Source organism: Oncorhynchus kisutch, linkage group LG3 (genome assembly GCF_002021735.2).
Source record: "Oncorhynchus kisutch isolate 150728-3 linkage group LG3, Okis_V2, whole genome shotgun sequence".
NCBI lineage: Eukaryota > Metazoa > Chordata > Actinopteri > Salmoniformes > Salmonidae > Oncorhynchus > Oncorhynchus kisutch.
This window is the reverse complement of record NC_034176.2, coordinates 10,360,831-10,380,371: the sequence shown is the minus strand read 5'-3', so window position 1 is coordinate 10,380,371 and position 19,541 is coordinate 10,360,831. Positions and strand designations below refer to the sequence as shown.

The 19,541-nt window shown below is 43.6% G+C and overlaps 1 protein-coding gene across 1 annotated transcript in view; it reads left to right on the top strand.

Annotated features, from left to right (window-relative positions):
* Window positions 1-19,541, top strand: part of stpg2 (sperm-tail PG-rich repeat containing 2) — an 82,646-nt gene that overhangs the window by 17,501 nt on the left and 45,604 nt on the right. The window contains exons 7-10 of the mRNA XM_031817178.1: window positions 651-758; window positions 9,198-9,357; window positions 9,818-9,975; window positions 10,207-10,299. Coding sequence (XP_031673038.1) covers window positions 651-758; window positions 9,198-9,357; window positions 9,818-9,975; window positions 10,207-10,299 — 519 coding nt within the window. The remainder of the gene's footprint in view (window positions 1-650; window positions 759-9,197; window positions 9,358-9,817; window positions 9,976-10,206; window positions 10,300-19,541) is intronic.

Below are 19,541 nucleotides of genomic sequence, written 5' to 3'. Positions count from 1 at the left end.
CACTCACAGAAGTTCCAAAAGAATAAAGACATTACAAATGTCAGATGATGTATATATACAGTGTTGTAACGATGGTTAAAGTACAAAAGGGAAAATAAACATAAATATGGGTTGTATTTACAATAGTGTTTGTTCTTCACTGGTTGCCCTTGTGGCAACAGGTCACAAATCTTGCAGCTGTGATGGCACACTGTGGTATTTCACCCAATAGATATGGGAGTTTATCTCTCTCTCTTTCTCTCTCTCTCTCTCGCTCTCTCTCTCTATCTCTCTGTCTGTCTCTCTCTGTCTCTCTCTCTCTCTCTCTCTCTCTCTCTCTCTCTCAATTAAATACAATTCAATTCAAGGAGCTTTATTGGCATGGGAAACATGTGTTAACATTGCCAAAGCAGGTGAGGTAGATAATATACAAAAGTGAAATAAACAATAAAAATTAACAGTAAACATTACACATACAGAAGTTTCAAAACAATAAAGACATTACAAATGTCATATTATATATATCTATCTCTCTGTCTGTCTATCTCTCTGTGTCTCTCTCTTTCTCTCTCTGTCTGTATCTCTCTCTCTCTCTCTGTCTCTCTCTCTGTCTCTGTCTCTGTCTCTCTCTCTGTCTCTGTCTCTGTGTCTCTCTCTCTGTCTGTCTGTAGGGAGTGCCAGGTCCAGGCCAGTACCATATCAGGAGTCAGTTTGAGAAGCCGAGCAGCCCGTACGGCAATCTACCTGTCTTCAGCCCTCCTTTCCTCTCTCAGGCGCAGGTACAGTAAATACAACATACCATCCTGAATCACAACACACCATCCTGAATCACAACACACCATCCTGAAAAACAGCACACCATCCTGAATCACAACACACCATCCTGAAAAACAGCACACCATCCTGAATCACAACACACCATCCTGAATCACAATACACCATCCTGAAAAACAGCACACCATCCTGAATCACAACACACCATCCTGAATCACAACACACCATCCTGAAAAACAGCACACCATCCTGAATCACAACACACCATCCTGAATCACAACACACCATCCTGAATCACAACACACCATCCTGAAAAACAGCACACCATCCTGAATCACAATACACCATCCTGAATCACAACACACCATCCTGAAAAACAGCACACCATCCTGAAAAACAGCACACCATCCTGAATCACAAAAGACCATCCTGAATCACAACAGACCATCCTGAATCACAACAGACCATCCTAAATCACAACAGACCATCCTGAATCACAACACACCATCCTGAATCACAACAGACCATCCTGAATCACAACAGACCATCCTGAAACACAACAGCCCATCCAGAAACACAACAGACCATCCTGAATCACAACAGACCATCCTGAACACAATAGACCATCCTGAATCACAATAGACCACCCTGAATCACAACAGACCACCCTGAATCGCAACAGACCATCCTGAATCGCAACAGACCATCCTTAATCGCAACAGACCATCCTGAATCACAACATACCATCCTGAAACACAACAGACCATCCTGAATCGTGACCGTAACTAAACTAATGTGCGTCCAATATGGCAACCTAGGGAGGGCCCTGGTCAAAAGTAGTGCACTACATAGGGAATAGGGTGCACTACTTTTGACTAGGGATCCCATGCGAGAGCGTGTGTAAGTGTATACTTTGAGAGAAGGGTGGAGAATGGGCACCGACTCAGCCATGGTTGCCACTTTGGCTTCCTGTGGTGTGAAGCAGTCTGTCAGACACACCATGTGATGGACCCTCAGACAAGACACCATTGTAAGCCCTTTTGACCAGAGTCCTCTCTGTTTTAGGGACAGATGGAAGGTTATATTAGTGTACTATCTTAGGATCCGTTGGAGTTCAACTCAGCTATCAGTATACAGTACAATTGACTATTTCATTTTCATTCAGGTTCAATCTACATCCTAAATATATAGTGCACTTCCTCCGTCCCCCATCTCCCGTCGATCCTCCAGGAGGCACAGAAAAGGCCATTCACCTTCCTCATTGGTAGTTCCATGGTGAGGCACATCTCGGTTTCTGGAGCAAAAACCCTGTGCTACCCCGGAGGCTATGGTGAAGGATATCACAGGGTTTATTCCGTGTGTCCAGCCAAGGGCTGCTGCTGCGTAGTGCATGTGGGATTAAATGATATCAAAAGGGTAAATCAGAGAAAATGAAACAGGATTTTATTGAGCTGATCAACACCCTGAAAGGCTCAGAAAAAGCAGCCGATTATCTCTGGCCCCGTGCCGTCGCTGGGTGGTGGCTGTGAAATGTTCAGCGGGAATCTTAGCTCTTCATATCTGGCTTAAAGACTACCGCCACTCTGTTGGCACAACTGTTATTAACAATTTCGACACTTTTTGGAAACAAAAGATGCTCTACAAAGATGATGGACACAAACCATCTAGGAGTCTGGACCCTCTCTTCACATTTCTCGGCTGCGTTAAGATATTGACTCAGAGGCAGTCCAAACCCGCTCAGGTAATACCTCCCATCCTCTCTAAGTGTTATCGTCGTACTGGTGTCTGTACTGCCAGGGGTGTTGTCAGTTGTAATCTTGTACCAATCAATTTGAACTCCACTCTTAGATCTGCTATTGTTAGCTCAAAAGAGATGCCCACTGTGTTCTGCTCACCCAGTACTATTAGTTGAAATGTGAATTCCATAAACTTGAACAGCCCCTCATTTTTCAAATCACGTAGAGAACTTTGGCTGTTGCACGATGCCAACCAAACCCCATGTAAGTCAGTTTATAACATTCCATCATTGGTTACTCTGAGAGGTCCTCATATTGAAATAGGCTGAGGTCTCAGGCCGAATGGTGCCTAATCTTCTACTCTCTCTTCTATTACTACTAGGGATAGACCAAATGGTGCAGTCCTAGGCAATCTTATAGCCATACCAACTATATCAATATCAGCCATCAGACAGGGCCTGAAACCACCTATTCAACATAGCTTGTTTGGGTTGGAGTTTCCATGTGAATAAAATATTTGTAAAAGGACTTGGGTTGATGCATCTGAACATTAGGAGCTTAGATCCTAAACTGGATTACATCAAGATTATGGCAATACAGATGTGTCCGGACATTCTGGTATTGGCTGATACTTAGATCTCTGGGGACATTCTGGTATTGGCTGATACTTAGATCTCTGGGGACATTCTGGTATTGGCTGATACTTAGATCTCTGGGGACATTCTGTATTGGCTGATACTTAGATCTCTGGGGACATTCTGGTATTGGCTGATACTTAGATCTCTGGGGACATTCTGGTATTTGCTGATACTTAGATCTCTGGTGACATTCTGGTATTGGCTGATACGTAGATCTCTGGGGACATTCTGGTATTGGCTGATACTTAAATCTCTGGGGACATTCTGGTATTGGCTGATACTTAGATCTCTGGGGACATTCTGGTATTAGCTGATACTTAGATCTCTGGGGACATTCTGGTATTGGCTGATACTTAGATCTCTGGGGACATTCTGGTATTGGCTGATACTTAGATCTCTGGGGACATTCTGGTATTGGCTGATACTTAGATCTCTGGTGACATTCTGGTATTGGCTGATACGTAGATCTCTGGGGACATTCTGGTATTGGCTGATACTTAGATCTCTGGGGACATTCTGGTATTGGCTGATACTTAGATCTCTGGGGACATTCTGGTATTGGCTGATACTTAGATCTCTGGGGACATTCTGGTATTGGCTGATACTTAGATCTCTGGGGACATTCTGGTATTGGCTGATACTTAGATCTCTGGGGACATTCTGGTATTGGCTGATACTTAGATCTCTGGGGACATTCTGGTATTGGCTGATACTTAGATCTCTGGGGACATTCTGGTATTAATATTGAGGGTTGTGATGTGTTCAGAGCTGACAGGCAGGGTAGAGGTGTTGGAGTGGCCATTCTTATTGGAAGTTATTTATCTGTCTCTTTACTGACATTTTTAAGCCTTTTGTTTGAGGGAAATGTATCCATAACTGTTATAAGGGTCTTATCTTCCTCCCTCAGCTAACCTTTGTGCACTCGAGGAGTTAATTAGTTTGGTGTCTTCTTTTACTAAATCAGAAGATATTAAATTATGATTGGGAAATGCAGGCTTCAGACAATCAAAATAAATGTGTCATGATCTAAACCTAACCCAGCTGATGACTACGCCTTCACGGCCCAACCCTAAATATCCTTCCAGGTCAGCTCTGATTGATCTTATCTTAACTTAAATATGTTTCTACTGGTGTCTTTGCCCAGGATATTAGTGACCATTGCCCAGTTGTTTGTGTTAGAAATGTGAGAATACACCATTTCTAAACCTCGTGTCGTCACGAAGAGGAACTTTAAAAAGTTCAGCAAAAATGTATTTTTAACATGATCTTTATTTTAGTGACCTTGACTGTATTTCACAGGACCTGATTTAGCTTTCAGACTATTGTGGATAATCATGCTCCCTTCAAAGAATTAAGGTGTAAAGGTAGATGGAATGCCTGGTACACTCTGGAATTATCAGAAGTCACTCATTAAAAGAGATCACGCTTGTGTCAAGGCCAGGAACACAGGGCTTAGGCCCGGACTGGCAAGCTTTTAAGCAACTGAGGAATCACTGTGTAAGACAAATCAGAAAGGCTAAATCTGATTATTATGTAACCTCTCTTTCTCATTGTAATGGGAACCCTGCTAAATACTGGATAACTGTCAAATCCCTGAAGGGTTCTACTTCCTCCTCTCTGCCACAACAAATTAATTCAGACACTGGCCTCATTATGGGAAAAAATGCCATTATTAATGCATTTAATCATAATTTTATTTCAGCGGGCTCTCTCTTTGCAATAACTTCTAAGCTTATTCACAATGATACTGGGCTGGATGCTTATAGGGGGAAACTTTCTGAATGATCAGAGAAATGATAGTCAAAGCTTTTCTTTTAGGTTATTTACAGAAAAATAAGTCCTGGATGCTTTGCTAGCAATAAACAACAAGAATTGGATCCTGGTCTTCTTAAGTGTGCAGAGCCCATCATTGTTGGCTCAATAACCCACATTAGTTATTTATCATTGTTATCAGGAAATATTCCTAAAGTATGTAAATCAGCTCTTGTGCTGCCACTTCATAAGGACGGGGATAGTAGAGATCTTAATCATTATCGCCCCATTTCAAGGCTTCTTTGTCTAGCTAAGATTCTGAAATATGCTAACATGGTTGCCATTGCTAGCTAAATCGGTTGCCTAGCAACAAACATCTTAAGAAAACAGTTAAGAAATTTGTAAGAAGATATTTGAGAAGTGCTTAAGAAAATCATTAAATCTTAAAATATTGTTGAGGAATCTTATGAACTTGTTTTTTCTTAAGAAGCTTCTTCAGTTTTTGCATTATAAGTGTTTTTGTGAATCTGGGCCAAGTTCTCTTCACAAATTGTAAACTTCATCTATATAAGGATGATAGTGTTATGTATGCTATTGCCCCGACTGTTGATCTGTGAGATTGTATAGCTATGCATGATTCCCTTGCTGATTTGAAACTTGTGCTTTAATAGGGGCAAAACGAAATGCATGTTGTTTTTAAACTCTCGTAAGAATGTTTCAGATGAACTACATGTTAACTCATTAGATGGTTCTCCAATCGAACGTGTTCCCGCATATAAATACCTAGGCATTTGGATTGATATGGATTTGACATTTAAAAACATATAGATGAGCTGGTTAAGAAGCTGTCACGACTTCCGCCGAAGTCTGTCCCTCTCCTTGTCTGTCCCTCTCCTTGTCTGTCCCTCTCCTTGTCTGTCCCTCTCCTTGTCTGTCCCTCTCCTTGTCTGTCCCTCTCCTTGTCTGTCCCTCTCCTTGTCTGTCCTTCTCCTTGTCTGTCCCTCTCCTTGTCTGTCCCTCTCCTTGTCTGTCCCTCTCCTTGTCTGTCCCTCTCCTTGTCTGTCCCTTTCCTTGTCTGTCCTTCTCCTTGTCTGTCCCTCTCCTTGTCTGTCCCTCTCCTTGTCTGTCCCTCTCCTTGTCTGTCCCTCTCCTTGTCTGTCCTTCTCCTTGTCTGTCCCTCTCCTTGTCTGTCCCTCTCCTTGTCTGTCCCTCTCCTTGTCTGTCCCTCTCCTTGTCTGTCCTTCTCCTTGTCTGTCCTTCTCCTTGTCTGTCCCTCTCCTTGTCTGTCCCTCTCCTTGTCTGTCCCTCTCCTTGTCTGTCCCTCTCCTTGTCTGTCCCTCTCCTTGTTCGGGCGGCGTTCGGCGATCGACGTCACCGGCCTTCTAGCCATCGCCGATCCACTCTTCATTTTCCATTTGTTTTGTCCTTGTCTTACACACCTGGTTTCTATACCCCAATTACTTGTTCATTATTTAACCCTGTGTTCTCCCATGGTTCTTTGTGAGTGATTGATTGTTTGTAATACGGTCCGTTATTGTGGGCTCAATTTATTGTGTTGTATTTGTGAATATTTGAGTAAAGTACATTTATTACTCATATCTGCTGTCCTGCGCCTGACTCCTCTACACCAGCTACACACAGGCACTATTACAGAAGCTAAGATTCAAAGTCGTTTTTTTCTCCAGAAACAGATCATGTCTGGAAGTAGATTATTCAGTCAATCTTTTTTTATCTGTTCTTGATTATGGTGATATTATTTATCAAAGGGCAGCTGCTACTAATCATAAACCTTTGGATGCTTGAGTTTCTTTTGTTCTTCACCATTCTAGGTAAATTTAGTTTTAAAGCACCGTATTGCTGGAACAAAATTCTAAATCCTTTTCATCCTGATGTTCTGGTGTCGTTCGGGGCAGTTTAAAGTATTGGTTGTTCTGGTGTCGTTCGGGGCAGTTTAAAGTATTGATTGTTCTGGTGCTGTTTGGGGCAGTTTAAAGTATTGGTTGTTCTGGTGTCGTTCGGGGCAGTTTAAAGTATTGGTTGTTCTGGTGTCGTTCGGGGCAGTTTAAAGTATTGGTTGTTCTGGTGTCGTTCGGGGCAGTTTAAAGTATTGATTGGGGAATTATTTGTGGATGAATGTGTCTGTTTTTCTGGGGGATTTGTGATGTTGTATTTGTGCTTCCCATCACTGTGTTTTTGTATTTTAATATATATGAGAATTAGTACCAGTCAAAAGTGTGTACCTACCTACTCATTCAAGGGTTTTTCTTTATTTTGACTATTTTCTACATTGTAGAATAATAGTGAAGACATCAAAACTATGAAATAACACATATGGAATCATGTAGGAACCAAAAACGTGTTAAACCAATCAAAATATATTTTAGATTCATGACTAACTCATGAAGCTGTTTGAGAGAATGCAAAGCTGTCATTGAAGAATCTCAAATATATTTTGATTTGTTTAACACTTTTTTGGTTACTACATGATCCCATATGTGTTATTTCATAGTTTTATTTTATTTATTTATATAACTAGTCACGTCAGTTAAGAACAAATTCTTATTTTCAATGACGGCCTAGGAACAGTGGAGCAGGAGCAGAACGACAGATTTTTACCTTGTCACCTCGGGGATTTGATCCTGCAACCTTTCGGTTACAAGTCCAATGCTCTAACCACTAGACTACCTGCCGCCCGTTTTGATGTCTTCACTATTATTCTACAATATATATTTAAAAAAATAGTAAAAATAAGGAAAACTCCTTGAATGAGTAGGTGTGTCCAAACTTTTGACTGGTACTGTATATACTGTATAATATGTGTATAATGTGTGTATTTATGTTGTATAGTGCAGGGCACATTTGGAAAAGAAACCTAGGTCTCAATATTTCTTCCCTGTTAAACATTTAAATATAAATATACTTATTTTGACCAGGGTCTGGTCTAAAGTAGTGCATTATATAGGGAATAGGGTGCCATTTGGGATTTAGACCTCAGATTAATTCCTGGATTAGGAGGAGCTCAGATTGCTACAGCATTTCAGCAGAACTCTTTTTGCGTCATGTGGATAGCTAGACTCAAAGAAACTCCTGACAGATGTCTTAATTAACACTCTCTCAGCCTCCACACACACACACACACACACACACACACACACACACACACACACACACACACACACACACACACACAACACACACACACACACACACACACACACACACACACACACACACACACACACACACACACACACACACACACACACACATCCCCCCAATACACATTCCACTGGGGTACAAATCAGCGACATCTGCATATAAAACACCTCTATAGTTTCTGATGAGAGACAGACAGGTTGGAGTTGACAGACAGTCTTCTTTCTGGACTCTACAGAGCAGGTGTAAGGGGGAGTTAGGCGAGTTAGTGTGAGTTAACGGGAGTTAGTGAGAATTAATTGGAGCTAGTGCAGATTAGTTAGCGGGAGTTAGCGGCTCTGACCTGGTTTCTCTGGCCCCACACTGCGTCAGCATACCGCTCTGCCCTGTGAAGTCGTCTCTCTAGGTCTCTCAGCTAGGACGCTCTGCCTCTGTGATCCTCGTCTCTCCGGCTCTGCGCCACCCACGCCATCTGACACTCTTATCCAGAAGAAGGAAGGGGAATGAGTGGAGCAGCTGGAGCCCACCCTCTCATCTCTCCTCTCCTCTGCTCTCCTCTGCTCTCCTCTCATCTCCTCTCCTCGGCTCTCATCTCCTCTGCTCTCCTCTCATCTCTCCTCTCTTCTCCTCTCCTCTCCTCTCCTCTCCTCTCCTCTCCTCTCCTCTCCTCTCCTCTCCTCTCCTCTCCTCTCCTCTCCTCTCCTCTCCTCTCCTCTCCTCTCCTCTCCTCTCCTCTCCTCTCCTCTCCTCTCCTCTCCTCTCCTCTCCTCTCCTCACCTCACCTCACCTCAGGAGCCCTATATTGGTACTGTAGACCTCAGCCTCAGTTTCCCCACATGAGTTAATGTAGCACTTTATACAATCTGGCATATTCAGCCTTGCTTGCGTCCTGACTGAACCCTCCCTCCCCCTTACCTCCCTCCCCCTGTAGCTACGGTAGATAGCAGATAATGATCTGTAGTCAGGCGTGTAGCTACAGTAGATAGCAGATAATGCATGGAGCATTGTAGACAGGGCACCCGTCTGTTTGTGCCATCATGCCACTCCTTGCCACTCATTTTCATGCCAAACATGAAGAGCTGAAACATACCGATACCCAGGATAGCAGCATTGTGAGTGGATGACATGTCTGTCTGTCTGTCTGTCTGTCCCTCCCTCTCAGCGGTTCAGGCCTGTGAAGGAACTGGCTCCTCCTGTAGGTATGTACAATGACCCGCGCTGTGCTCTGGAGATCCTCAAGAAGACCACTGGAATGCAGAGAAATCCCTTTGGTCTGACTGCTGTTCGGTTCCTCCCTGACAGCCGGAAACAGTCCACTCCAGGTGTGTGTGTGTGTGTGTGTGTCTGTGTGTATAATATATATATCCACAACACACTCTGTCTCCCCCACACCTCTCAAACACTCCCCGTTACTCACATTGCTGACCCAGTGTGTGTTTATGTACTTAACGGCCCGGGCAGATGTTTTATGGCTGATACACGGTGGCAGTACATCATCTGGAAATACTGCCATTTGACAAGTGCATAAATGCCCGGCATAGATAGATGGCTGAAGGTAGTTTCAGTGATGACTGAAACGTCAGTCCGTGTGAAGTAGAGCTTTTATGTATTGTAGTGTTAGTGTGTGTACAGGGAGAGATTTAATGTATCAAGGTAGGATGCTGGGTAATTGAACAGTCATTCCCCCACATGTATTCATTTACTGCCTCTCTCTTACACACACACACACACATCAACACAGTCCCCACCCCCACCTGTGTTAATGCTCTGCTCCCACCTCAGGTCCTGGTGCCTATAATATGTTTGAATATGGCCTGGCCCAGGACAGCATAAAAAAGGCTTACCTAGAGAGTACCAGGAAGGGAGGCTTCGGCTCGACAGCCCAACGCAGTCTCATGTTCCACAACAATGAAGAGGTCCCTGGGCCTGGCCAGTACAAGGTAGGACTTGCTCTCAGCACTGCTAGAAAGACAAGCCCATGATCTGATCTGTAGTGTGGTAGAACCATGGGGATTATTACAGAGCTCAGCAAAAACTCTCATCTCCCGTGTGTGTGTGTGTGTGTGTGTGTGTGTGTGTGTGTGTGTGTGTGTGTGTGTGTGTGTGTGTGTGTGTGTGTGTGTGTGTGTGTGTGTGTGTGTGTGTGTGTGTGTGTGTGTGTGTGTGTCTAGGTGGAGAAGAAGACAGAGGAGCTGTACAAGAAGCAGCACACAGCAGCATTCAAGTCGGCCACAGAACGACTGGCCATATCCCTGGTGGCTAAAGTAAGACTACGGGGCATTGATTCATCACACACACACACACACCACCAGCACGGACTCAGCATGCATGCTGTGATACAGCTGTTTAGAACAGGCATCAAGTCAGCATGTGAACTAAGGAGAGTATCAACAACATACAGTCTGAAAGCTTTCACAATAGATACTCCACCTTCCCTCAGAACGGCATTCTCTAGTCTGCTAAGGAAGTATCAATTATAAATGGCCAACCTGTAAACACACACACACACACACACACACACACACACACACACACACACACACACACACACACACACACACACACACACACACACACACACACACACACACACACACACACACACACACACACACACACACATTGTCAGAGAACATCCGTGATTATTAATGAGACTGGGTATTTTTCCTGTTTACCATTTCTGTCCCCCTGCCTCCCTGCTGTTTTCTCCTACACACACGCACACACACACACACACACACACACACACACACACACACACACACACACACACACACACACACACACACACACACACACACACACACACACACACACACACACACACACACACACACACACATTCGCTGAAGGTCTGAGGCTCTGTGCTGCTGTCAGTGTGTGTGTGTGTATGTATGTGTGCAGCAGTTCAGTGGGAGTAATAAGCCTGGGTTTAAGCTGTCCTCTCTAAATTGTGCTTCTCAGCTGGCAGCATTTGTCCCAGGTTGTCCTGAAGCTCAGCCAGAGCACGCTACTCCCTCTGTCAACACTTACAATTTATTCCACGCACAACGCCGTCCCCATTTCCCCCCATATTGATCAATTCCGGACCATCATAAAACTAGACGTGTAATTAATTTCTCTCCCAGCAAGTTGCTTCTCTTATTAATCACCTTTAACAGCTGTATGTTGTGCCTCAAATGGCACCCTTTTCCCTGTGTAGTGCACTATTTTAGACCAGAGCCCTATGGCACCCTATTCCCTATGTAGTGCACTACTTTAGACCAGAGCCCTATGGCACCCTATTCCCTGTGTAGTGCACTACTTTAGACCAGAGCCCTATGGCACCCTATTCCCTGTGTAGTGCACTATTTTAGACCAGAGCCCTATGGCACCCCATTCCCTATGTAGTGCACTACTTTAGACCAGAGCCCTATGGCACCCTATTCCCTGTGTAGTGCACTACTTTAGACCAGAGCCCTATGGCACCCTATTCCCTGTGTAGTGCACTACTTTTGACCAGACACTAGGATGCTACTTGTGATGCCTCCATTAACATAGCAGCCTTACTGGGGGTGGGGGTGGGTGGGGGTGGGGGGGGGGGGGGGGGGGGGTCTAATGGTACTGAAGTGCACTGACAGAGGAAGAATGTTTTGGGGCCGTTTGTAGTTTGATAGGAACGCTTGTCGTGTGGTTTGTTGGGGTTTCTAGGTCGAGACAAGAGTCAGAAGTATGCATATCATCACAAAGCCAAAATCTAAGATGTACGGAACTGGATCCAATACTATTTGAAAACTTTTCAAATACTTTGAACATTTTCCAGCTTCTCTGGAGTGCTACATGGGCGGGGTTTCCTTTTTGGGACTATTCTATTGGTAATTAAGCCATGCAAGCTCAATCAAGCACATATAAAATATTTTAAATAATTTCAAATAGTATTTGAACCCAGGTCTTAAGCTGTGTGGGTGAATAATATGAAGGAAGGCGTGTCAGTCAGGGGCATTTTGAGCTTGGTCAATTGGTGTAAGGTGTACCTCCACAATGAACCATACCATACTAACAAAGACCCTGTTTGACAGAACAGCATTTACTGTGATATGAGTCTTATACAAATGTGCAATAAAATGAATTTTGGCTACAGATGCAGATGGATAGAAACGCTCAAAGGTATTATGACCACAGTGGCGGTCAGTGCCGTTTACTAAGAGGAGGGAGGGTGATTTCTTTTGTTTTGAGCATGGCCTTATTTCTATTACAACTTATTGGATGACTGACATTCATATTCCATTCCCCCAGCTCAATGTAACAACGATAGGTTTAGGCTACTACATCATACTATAATTTTCCCAATACTATTATGAGGTTGCTACAACCTAGCCTACGAATGAAAGTTTACAACGTATGTACACACAGGTCGAGAGACAAATTTGAGGTGACAGACAGTGACATTCAATACCACCTTGAACACTCTTGCCTGCATCTAGCTGATCTAGGGTGTAATCAATAGTCCAAAAGTTGCAAACGAGAGTTTCTATTGGACAAATTCAGGTATGTTCATCCCCGTTTTGTTTTGTTTGTTTCCATTTAAGAAACGTTTTTCAACAGAATCGGTGGGATGAATACACCCCTGATCACACGTAAACACAGTTCACTCTCATAACAGCCACGTTGTATTCCTTCTCTTCCCTACGCTTGTGGACTCCAATGTACAACACATCAGCTGTATGTGACCAGGTGAAAAAACCTTTCCAAGGCAAACCACTACAAACAGCCTACATCGTTGTCACCATATTAGCTAAAGTAACGTCATATTCAGCATAGCTAATAGTAAACCCGCTACAATCATGCAGTAATGTTAGTGTACAGTCAGTAAGCAGTTACATCGGCGGGCCCCACGGCAATGAATTAGTAATACCAAAAACGTACCTTGACTTGGAAGAATTACAGGGTTGTGTTGGAAAGTCATAGCCAGCTAGCTAACATAGCATCCCTCTGTTATAGCCAGCTAGCTAACATAGCATCCCTCTGTTATAGCCAGCTAGCTAATATAGCATCCCTCTGTTATAGCCAGCTAGCTAACATAGCATCCCCTTGTTATAGCCAGCTAGTTAACATAGCATCCCTCTGTTATAGCCAGCTAGCTAACATAGCATCCCTCTGAGCAGGGTGTTTCAGTAGACTAAACTAGATAGCTGCATTTGCTAGCTAAGTAAGTGAAACTGAAAGTGAAAAAAAAGACAATCTCTCTCTATTTCTCTGTTGCTTCTTCTTCATTTTGGAAGAAATTAATTTGTTCAAAACTGTTCAACTATTGTCTTTCTCTCTCTTTGAGTCAACTACTCACCACATTTTATACACTACAGTGTTAGCTAGCTAGTACTAGATTCATTCTCTGATCCTTTGATTGGGTGAGGTTATTCCCTTCTAGATGTGCTGGGTGGTACCATCTCAGGTGAGGAGTACGGTATGAAATCCACTCCCTTCTAGATGTGCTGGGTGGTACCACCTCAAGGAAGGAGTACGGTATGAAATCCACTCCCTTCTAGATGTGCTGGGTTGTACCATCTCAGGTGAGGAGTACGGTATGAAATCCACTCCCTTCTAGATGTGCTGGGTGGTACCATCTCAGGTGAGGAGTACGGTATGAAATCCACTCCCTTCTAGATGTGCTGGGTGGTACCACCTCAAGGAAGGAGTACGGTATGAAATCCACTCCCTTCTAGATGTGCTGGGTGGTACCACCTCAAGGAAGGAGTACGGTATGAAATCCACTCCCTTCTAGATGTGCTGGGTGGTACCACCTCAAGCAAGGAGTACGGTATGAAATCCACTCCCTTCTAGATGTGTTGGGTGGTACCACCTCAAAGTTTACTATTAAAGCAGGTGACAGCACGTTCCAATTTATTTGGTGTGCCAATATATTTAGCATGATGCTTCCTTGATGACATTACACAGAATTCAAAAGGCAGTAAGGCACATTTCCACATATGTCCAAATTCAACATGTTTGCTTACCGTTTTATCAGCCTGGTCTCATAGACTAGCCGTAACATAGTAAACATAAATCCGGGATACTCAGATTAGATATGTTATGTTTGGTATGGTTATATAAGACAGATGGTTACTTTAGGCAAAAGCTAAAGTTGTGGGGTTGGGCGTATAACGTAAATGTCTAGCACCCTAAAGCTTGCGAGTTCGAATTTCATCACTGACATTGTTGCTAATTCGCATTTTAGCGAATTAGCAACTTTTCAACTACTTGAAACTACTTAGCATATTAGCTAACCCTAACCTTAACCCTTTAACCTAACTCCTAAACTTAACCCCAACCTTAACCCTAACCCCTAGCCTAGCTAATGCTAGCCACCTAGCTAGAATTTGTAACATATCATACGTTTTGCAAATTCTTAACATATTGTACTTTTGCATATTTGTGAAATATTGTATGTTTTGGATATTTTTGTAATGTATAATATGAATTGTAATTCGTAACATATCATACGAAATGAGTGATGGACATCCACAAATGAGTACAGCCCCGACCGGGACACAAACCCTGGTCCAGCGACTGTCAAGCCAAAGTCCCGGTCAAGCCAAGTCCCGGTTGGGGCTACCCCCGATGGTTAATGTGTTGGCTTGACAGTCACTGGACACGGGTTTGAGCTACAATATCCTTCCATGGTTGGTTTCATTGATTCTCCTCTTAAACTGTCCCAAATTGAAGACATTTTAGCTACAACTTCCTAGTCCGTTGGAGAGGATCAGCTTGAGCTAAGTGAGGTGTAGATTCACTGATATACAAATTGTATTTCCTGCAAAATAATCGGCTTTGTGTGATTAAGATTCACAGAGCTACGCCTTATCTGGCATCAAACACTCACACACTACCAGACATTGATTGATTGACTGATTGGAGACAGCTTGTGTCAGTTAAAGAACATGTCCTACTATTTTCTACCTGCAGTAAACCTAGTGGATAATGCTGGAAACACCGGTCAAAGAAAAAGCTCAACAAAAGCAACCCAAACAACTGTCCCTAAATGACAACTCATCTTCTGAATAAAGACATCACCCAGACGGTCACACATCAACAGTCATCCTACACCACGGCGCCATTAGTTTGGGGACTAAAAACATTGAATATTCCATCAAACAACGTAATTTGCAATTTAATCTCATAGCCAGTGTTTGACAATGAAGTCAACTGAAGGAGGATTTGATTCGATGACTATTTCTTTCCCATTGTCAGAGAACATCCGTGATTATTGATGAGACTGGGTATTTTTCCTGTTTACCATTTCTGTCCCCCTGCCTCCCTGCGGTTTTCTCCTACACACACGCAGACACACACACACACACACACACACACACACACACACACACACACACACACACACACACACACACACACACACACACACACACACACACACACACACACGGTGGGTCTGAACAGATTCCTGTGTGGAGCTGGATCTGAGAGAGTTGTAATAACGCCATGCTGGGCCTCCTTTATGGGCAGTTAATGAAAAACCCCGAGACGCCGTAGCAGTTAGCGCCGTGCTGCGGCTCTCCTTCCCCCTGGTTCCCACAGCGATGGATATTAAAAGTGTCTAATCAGTGTATAATCAGGCCGCTTCTATCAAAGAAGGGACTATGTGATGTGGGGAGAACAAAAAAGAGAAAAACCTCATCTCTTTACTATCCCTTTTCCTCTGTACTTCTTAAGCTTGAATTCAAAAGAGGTCAAACATGATTTCATTTTTTTTTTTTGCAAGACGGTTCGACTGTGCTTTGTGTAAAATGGAGATCCGTGCGCTGCTGCATAACAGAAAAACAGGTCAGTGTTTTTCCCACTTTCTGTATAATCCTTTTTCGATAACGCAATTCAGAAGGACTGTCCCTATTGTATTCTGTATTCTTCTTCTTTAGATCATCATCCACAAGTCCTCTATGGGCTCTGGTCAATAGCAGTGCATTGTATAGGGAATAGGGTGTCATTAGAGACGTATCTCTTTTCTTATTGGAGAAATGACAGAAATGATGGTATCAGAAATTATAAGAAGCAACTGAGCTCAAATGAATGAAGCACCCTGTAGATAATGGCTCTGACCCCCAGACACAGAGGTTAGGGACTAGCCAGAGGGATAGTCCAATTTCATTTAGGGCTGATGCTTGCCCTTGGGCAGAATTCTTTACATCTATAGATCAGTGATATTTCTTCCCTCATCCCACCCAGAGAAGAAAGCATTGTGTTTGAGCACTGAGCAGTGATTGCCAATATCATTCTGCTGTTGTGTAGCCGTGTACAATCTGGAACTGCGGGTATATGACAGAGAGCTGTACCTCGCAGCATTACACATTTCTACCAGCCACCCCTAAAGTAACTAGCTGAGAATATCATCCCTGTTGATCAAAACACGGCTGCTAAAACTGTAATATCCGTTATGCATACGAGGAAGGAACAAAACGTACGTTTTTATGTTTCTTGTCAATCTAAGCGTTGTTATGGAACGAGACAGAATATGACGAGAACACGGGCCAGCTACTAATAGGTACTGACTATGTCAAGGTTAAGTATATCAACGCTGTGGTGATGACAGGGAATGGAAAAATCATTTGTTCTCTGTCCCCTGCAACAGGCCCGTGAGCACGTAATCTATTCAATTAGAGTGGCCGGAAATAATTAGAAGTCTTGCTAAACATACATTTATTGAACAAGAGTTGCATCGATTTAATTACCGTCGTGCAGAGAAGCAAAACGAGCAATCGCAGATCCACCACAGAAGAAATTATGCAATTTGCCACACAGAGAGAGAGAGAGAGTGGGTATGAGAGAGAGAGAGGGTATGAGAGAGAGAGAGGGTATGAGAGAGAGAGAGAGAGAGAGAGTGGGTATGAGAGAGAGTGGGTATTAGAGAGAGAGAGCGAGAGAGAGTGGGTATTAGAGAGAGAGAGAAAGAGGCTATGAGAGAGAGAGAGAAAGAGAGTGTTTGAGAGAGAGAGAGAGAGAGAGAGAGAGAGAGAGGGTATGAGAGAGAGTGGGTATTAGAGAGAGAGAGTGGGTATTAGAGAGAGAGAGCGAGAGAGAGAGAGGGTATGAGAGAGAGAGAGAGAGAGAGAGAGGGTATGAGAGAGTGGGTATTAGAGAGAGAGAGAGGGTATGAGAGAGAGAGAGAGAGAGAGAGAGAGAGAGAGAGAGAGAGAGTGGGTATGAGAGAGAGAGAGAGGGTATTAGAGAGAGAGAGAGAGAGAGGGTATGAGAGAGAGAGAGAGAGAGGGTATGAGAGAGTGGGTATTAGAGAGAGAGAGAGGGTATGAGAGAGAGAGAGAGAGAGAGAGAGAGAGAGAGAGAGTGGGTATGAGAGAGAGAGAGAGGGTATTAGAGAGAGAGAGAGAGATGGTGTTAGAGAGAGAGAGATGGTATTAGAGAGAGAGAGAGTGGGTGAGAGAGATAGAGAGAGAGAGAGAGAGTGGGTATGAGAGAGAGCGAGAGAAACCATTGTAAATACAAACCCATATTTATGCTTATTTATTTTCCCTTGTGTTCTTTAAATCAAATCAAATCAAATCAAACCATTTGTACATTGTTACAAAAACACTGTATATATATATATATATATCTGTATAATATGACATTTGTAATGTCTTTATTGGTTTTGAAATTCTTCTGTATGTTGTAATGTTTACTACTTTTCATTGTATTGTTTACGTTCACTTTTGTATATTAGTCTACCTCAACTTGCTTGTTATACCGCACTGTTTTCCATGCCAATAAAGCCCCTTGAATTGAATTGAGAGAGAGAGAAGAGAGTGGGTATATAGAGAGACAGAGAGGGTATGAGAGAAGAGAGAGATAGAAGGGTATGAGAGAGAGACAGAGAGGGTTATGAGAGAGAGACAGAGAGGGTATGAGAAGAGGACAAGAGAGGTATGGAGAGAGAGAGAGAGAGGGTATGAGAGAGAGACAGAGAGGGGTATGGAGAGAGAGAGAGAGAGAGAGAGTGGGTATGAGAGAGAGGAACAGAGAGGGTATGGAAGAGAAGAGAGACAGAGAGGTATGAGGAGAGAGACGAGAGGTAGGAGAGAGAGAGAGAGAGAGAGGGTATGAGAGAGAGACAGAGAGGGTATGAGAGAGAGACAGAGAGGGTATGAGAGAGAGACAGAGAGGGTATGAGAGAGAGAGAGAGAGAGAGGGTATGAGAGAGAGACAGAGAGGGTATGAGAGAGAGACAGAGAGGGTATGAGAGAGAGACAGAGAGGGTATGAGAGAGAGAGAGAGAGAGGGTATGAGAGAGAGACAGAGAGGGTATGAGAGAGAGACAGAGAGGGTATGAGAGAGAGACAGAGAGGGTATGAGAGAGAGAGAGAGAGGGTATGAGAGAGAGAGAGAGGGTATGAGAGAGAGACAGAGAGGGGTATGAGAGGAGAACAGAGAGGGTATGAGAGAGAGACAGAGAGATATATAACCGCGAGGGTATGAGAGAGAGAGAGAGAGAGGGTATGAGAGAGAGACAGAGAGGGGTATGCAAGAGAGAGAGAGAGAGAGTGGGTATGAGAGAGAGACAGAGGGTATGAGAGAGAGAGAGACAGAGAGGGTATGACGAGAGAGAGAGGGAGACGAGAGTGGGTATTAGAGAGAGGGAGGGGGTATTAGAGAGAGAGAGAGATCACATGTGGGTATGAGAGAGAGAGAGAGAGAGAGGGAGGGTATTAGAGACGAGAGAGAGATTCACATGTGGGTATGAGAGAGAGAGAGAGAGAGAGAGAGGGTATTAGAGAGAGAGATTCATATGTGGGTATGAGAGAGAGAGAGAAGAGAGAGAGAGTGGGTATTAGAGAGAGAGATCACATGTGGGTATTAGAGAGAGAGAGAGAGAGAGGGTATTAGAGAGAGAGAGATCACATGTGGGTATTAGGAGAGAGAGAGAGAGGGGGTATTTAGAGAGAGAGAGATCACATGTGGGTATGAGAGAGAGAGAGAGAGAGTGGGTTATTAGAGAAGAGAGAGATCACATGTGGGTATTAGAGAGAGAGAGAGATCACATGTGGGTATTAGAGAGAAGAGAGATCACATGTGGGTATTAGAGAGAGAGAGAGAGATCACATGTGGGTATTAGAGAGAGAGAGAGAGATCACATGTGGGTATTAGAGAGAGAGGAGGAGAGAGAGAGTGGGTATTAGAGAGAGAGAGATCACATGTGGGTATGGAGAGAGAGAGAGAGAGAGTGGGTATTAGAGAGAGAGAGATCACAGTGGGTATTAGAGAGAGAGAGAGATCACATGTGGGTATTAGAAGAGAGAGAGAGAGATCACATGTGGGTATTAGAAGAGAGAGAGAGAGATCACATGTGGGTATTAGAGAGAGGAGAGAGAAGACTGGGGTATTAGAGAGAGAGAGAGATCACATGTGGGTATTAGAGAGAGAGAGAGAGATCACATGTGGGTATTAGAGAGAGAGAGAGAGATCACATGTGGGTATTAGAAGAGAAGAGAGAGAGAGATCACATGTGGGTATTAGAGAGAGA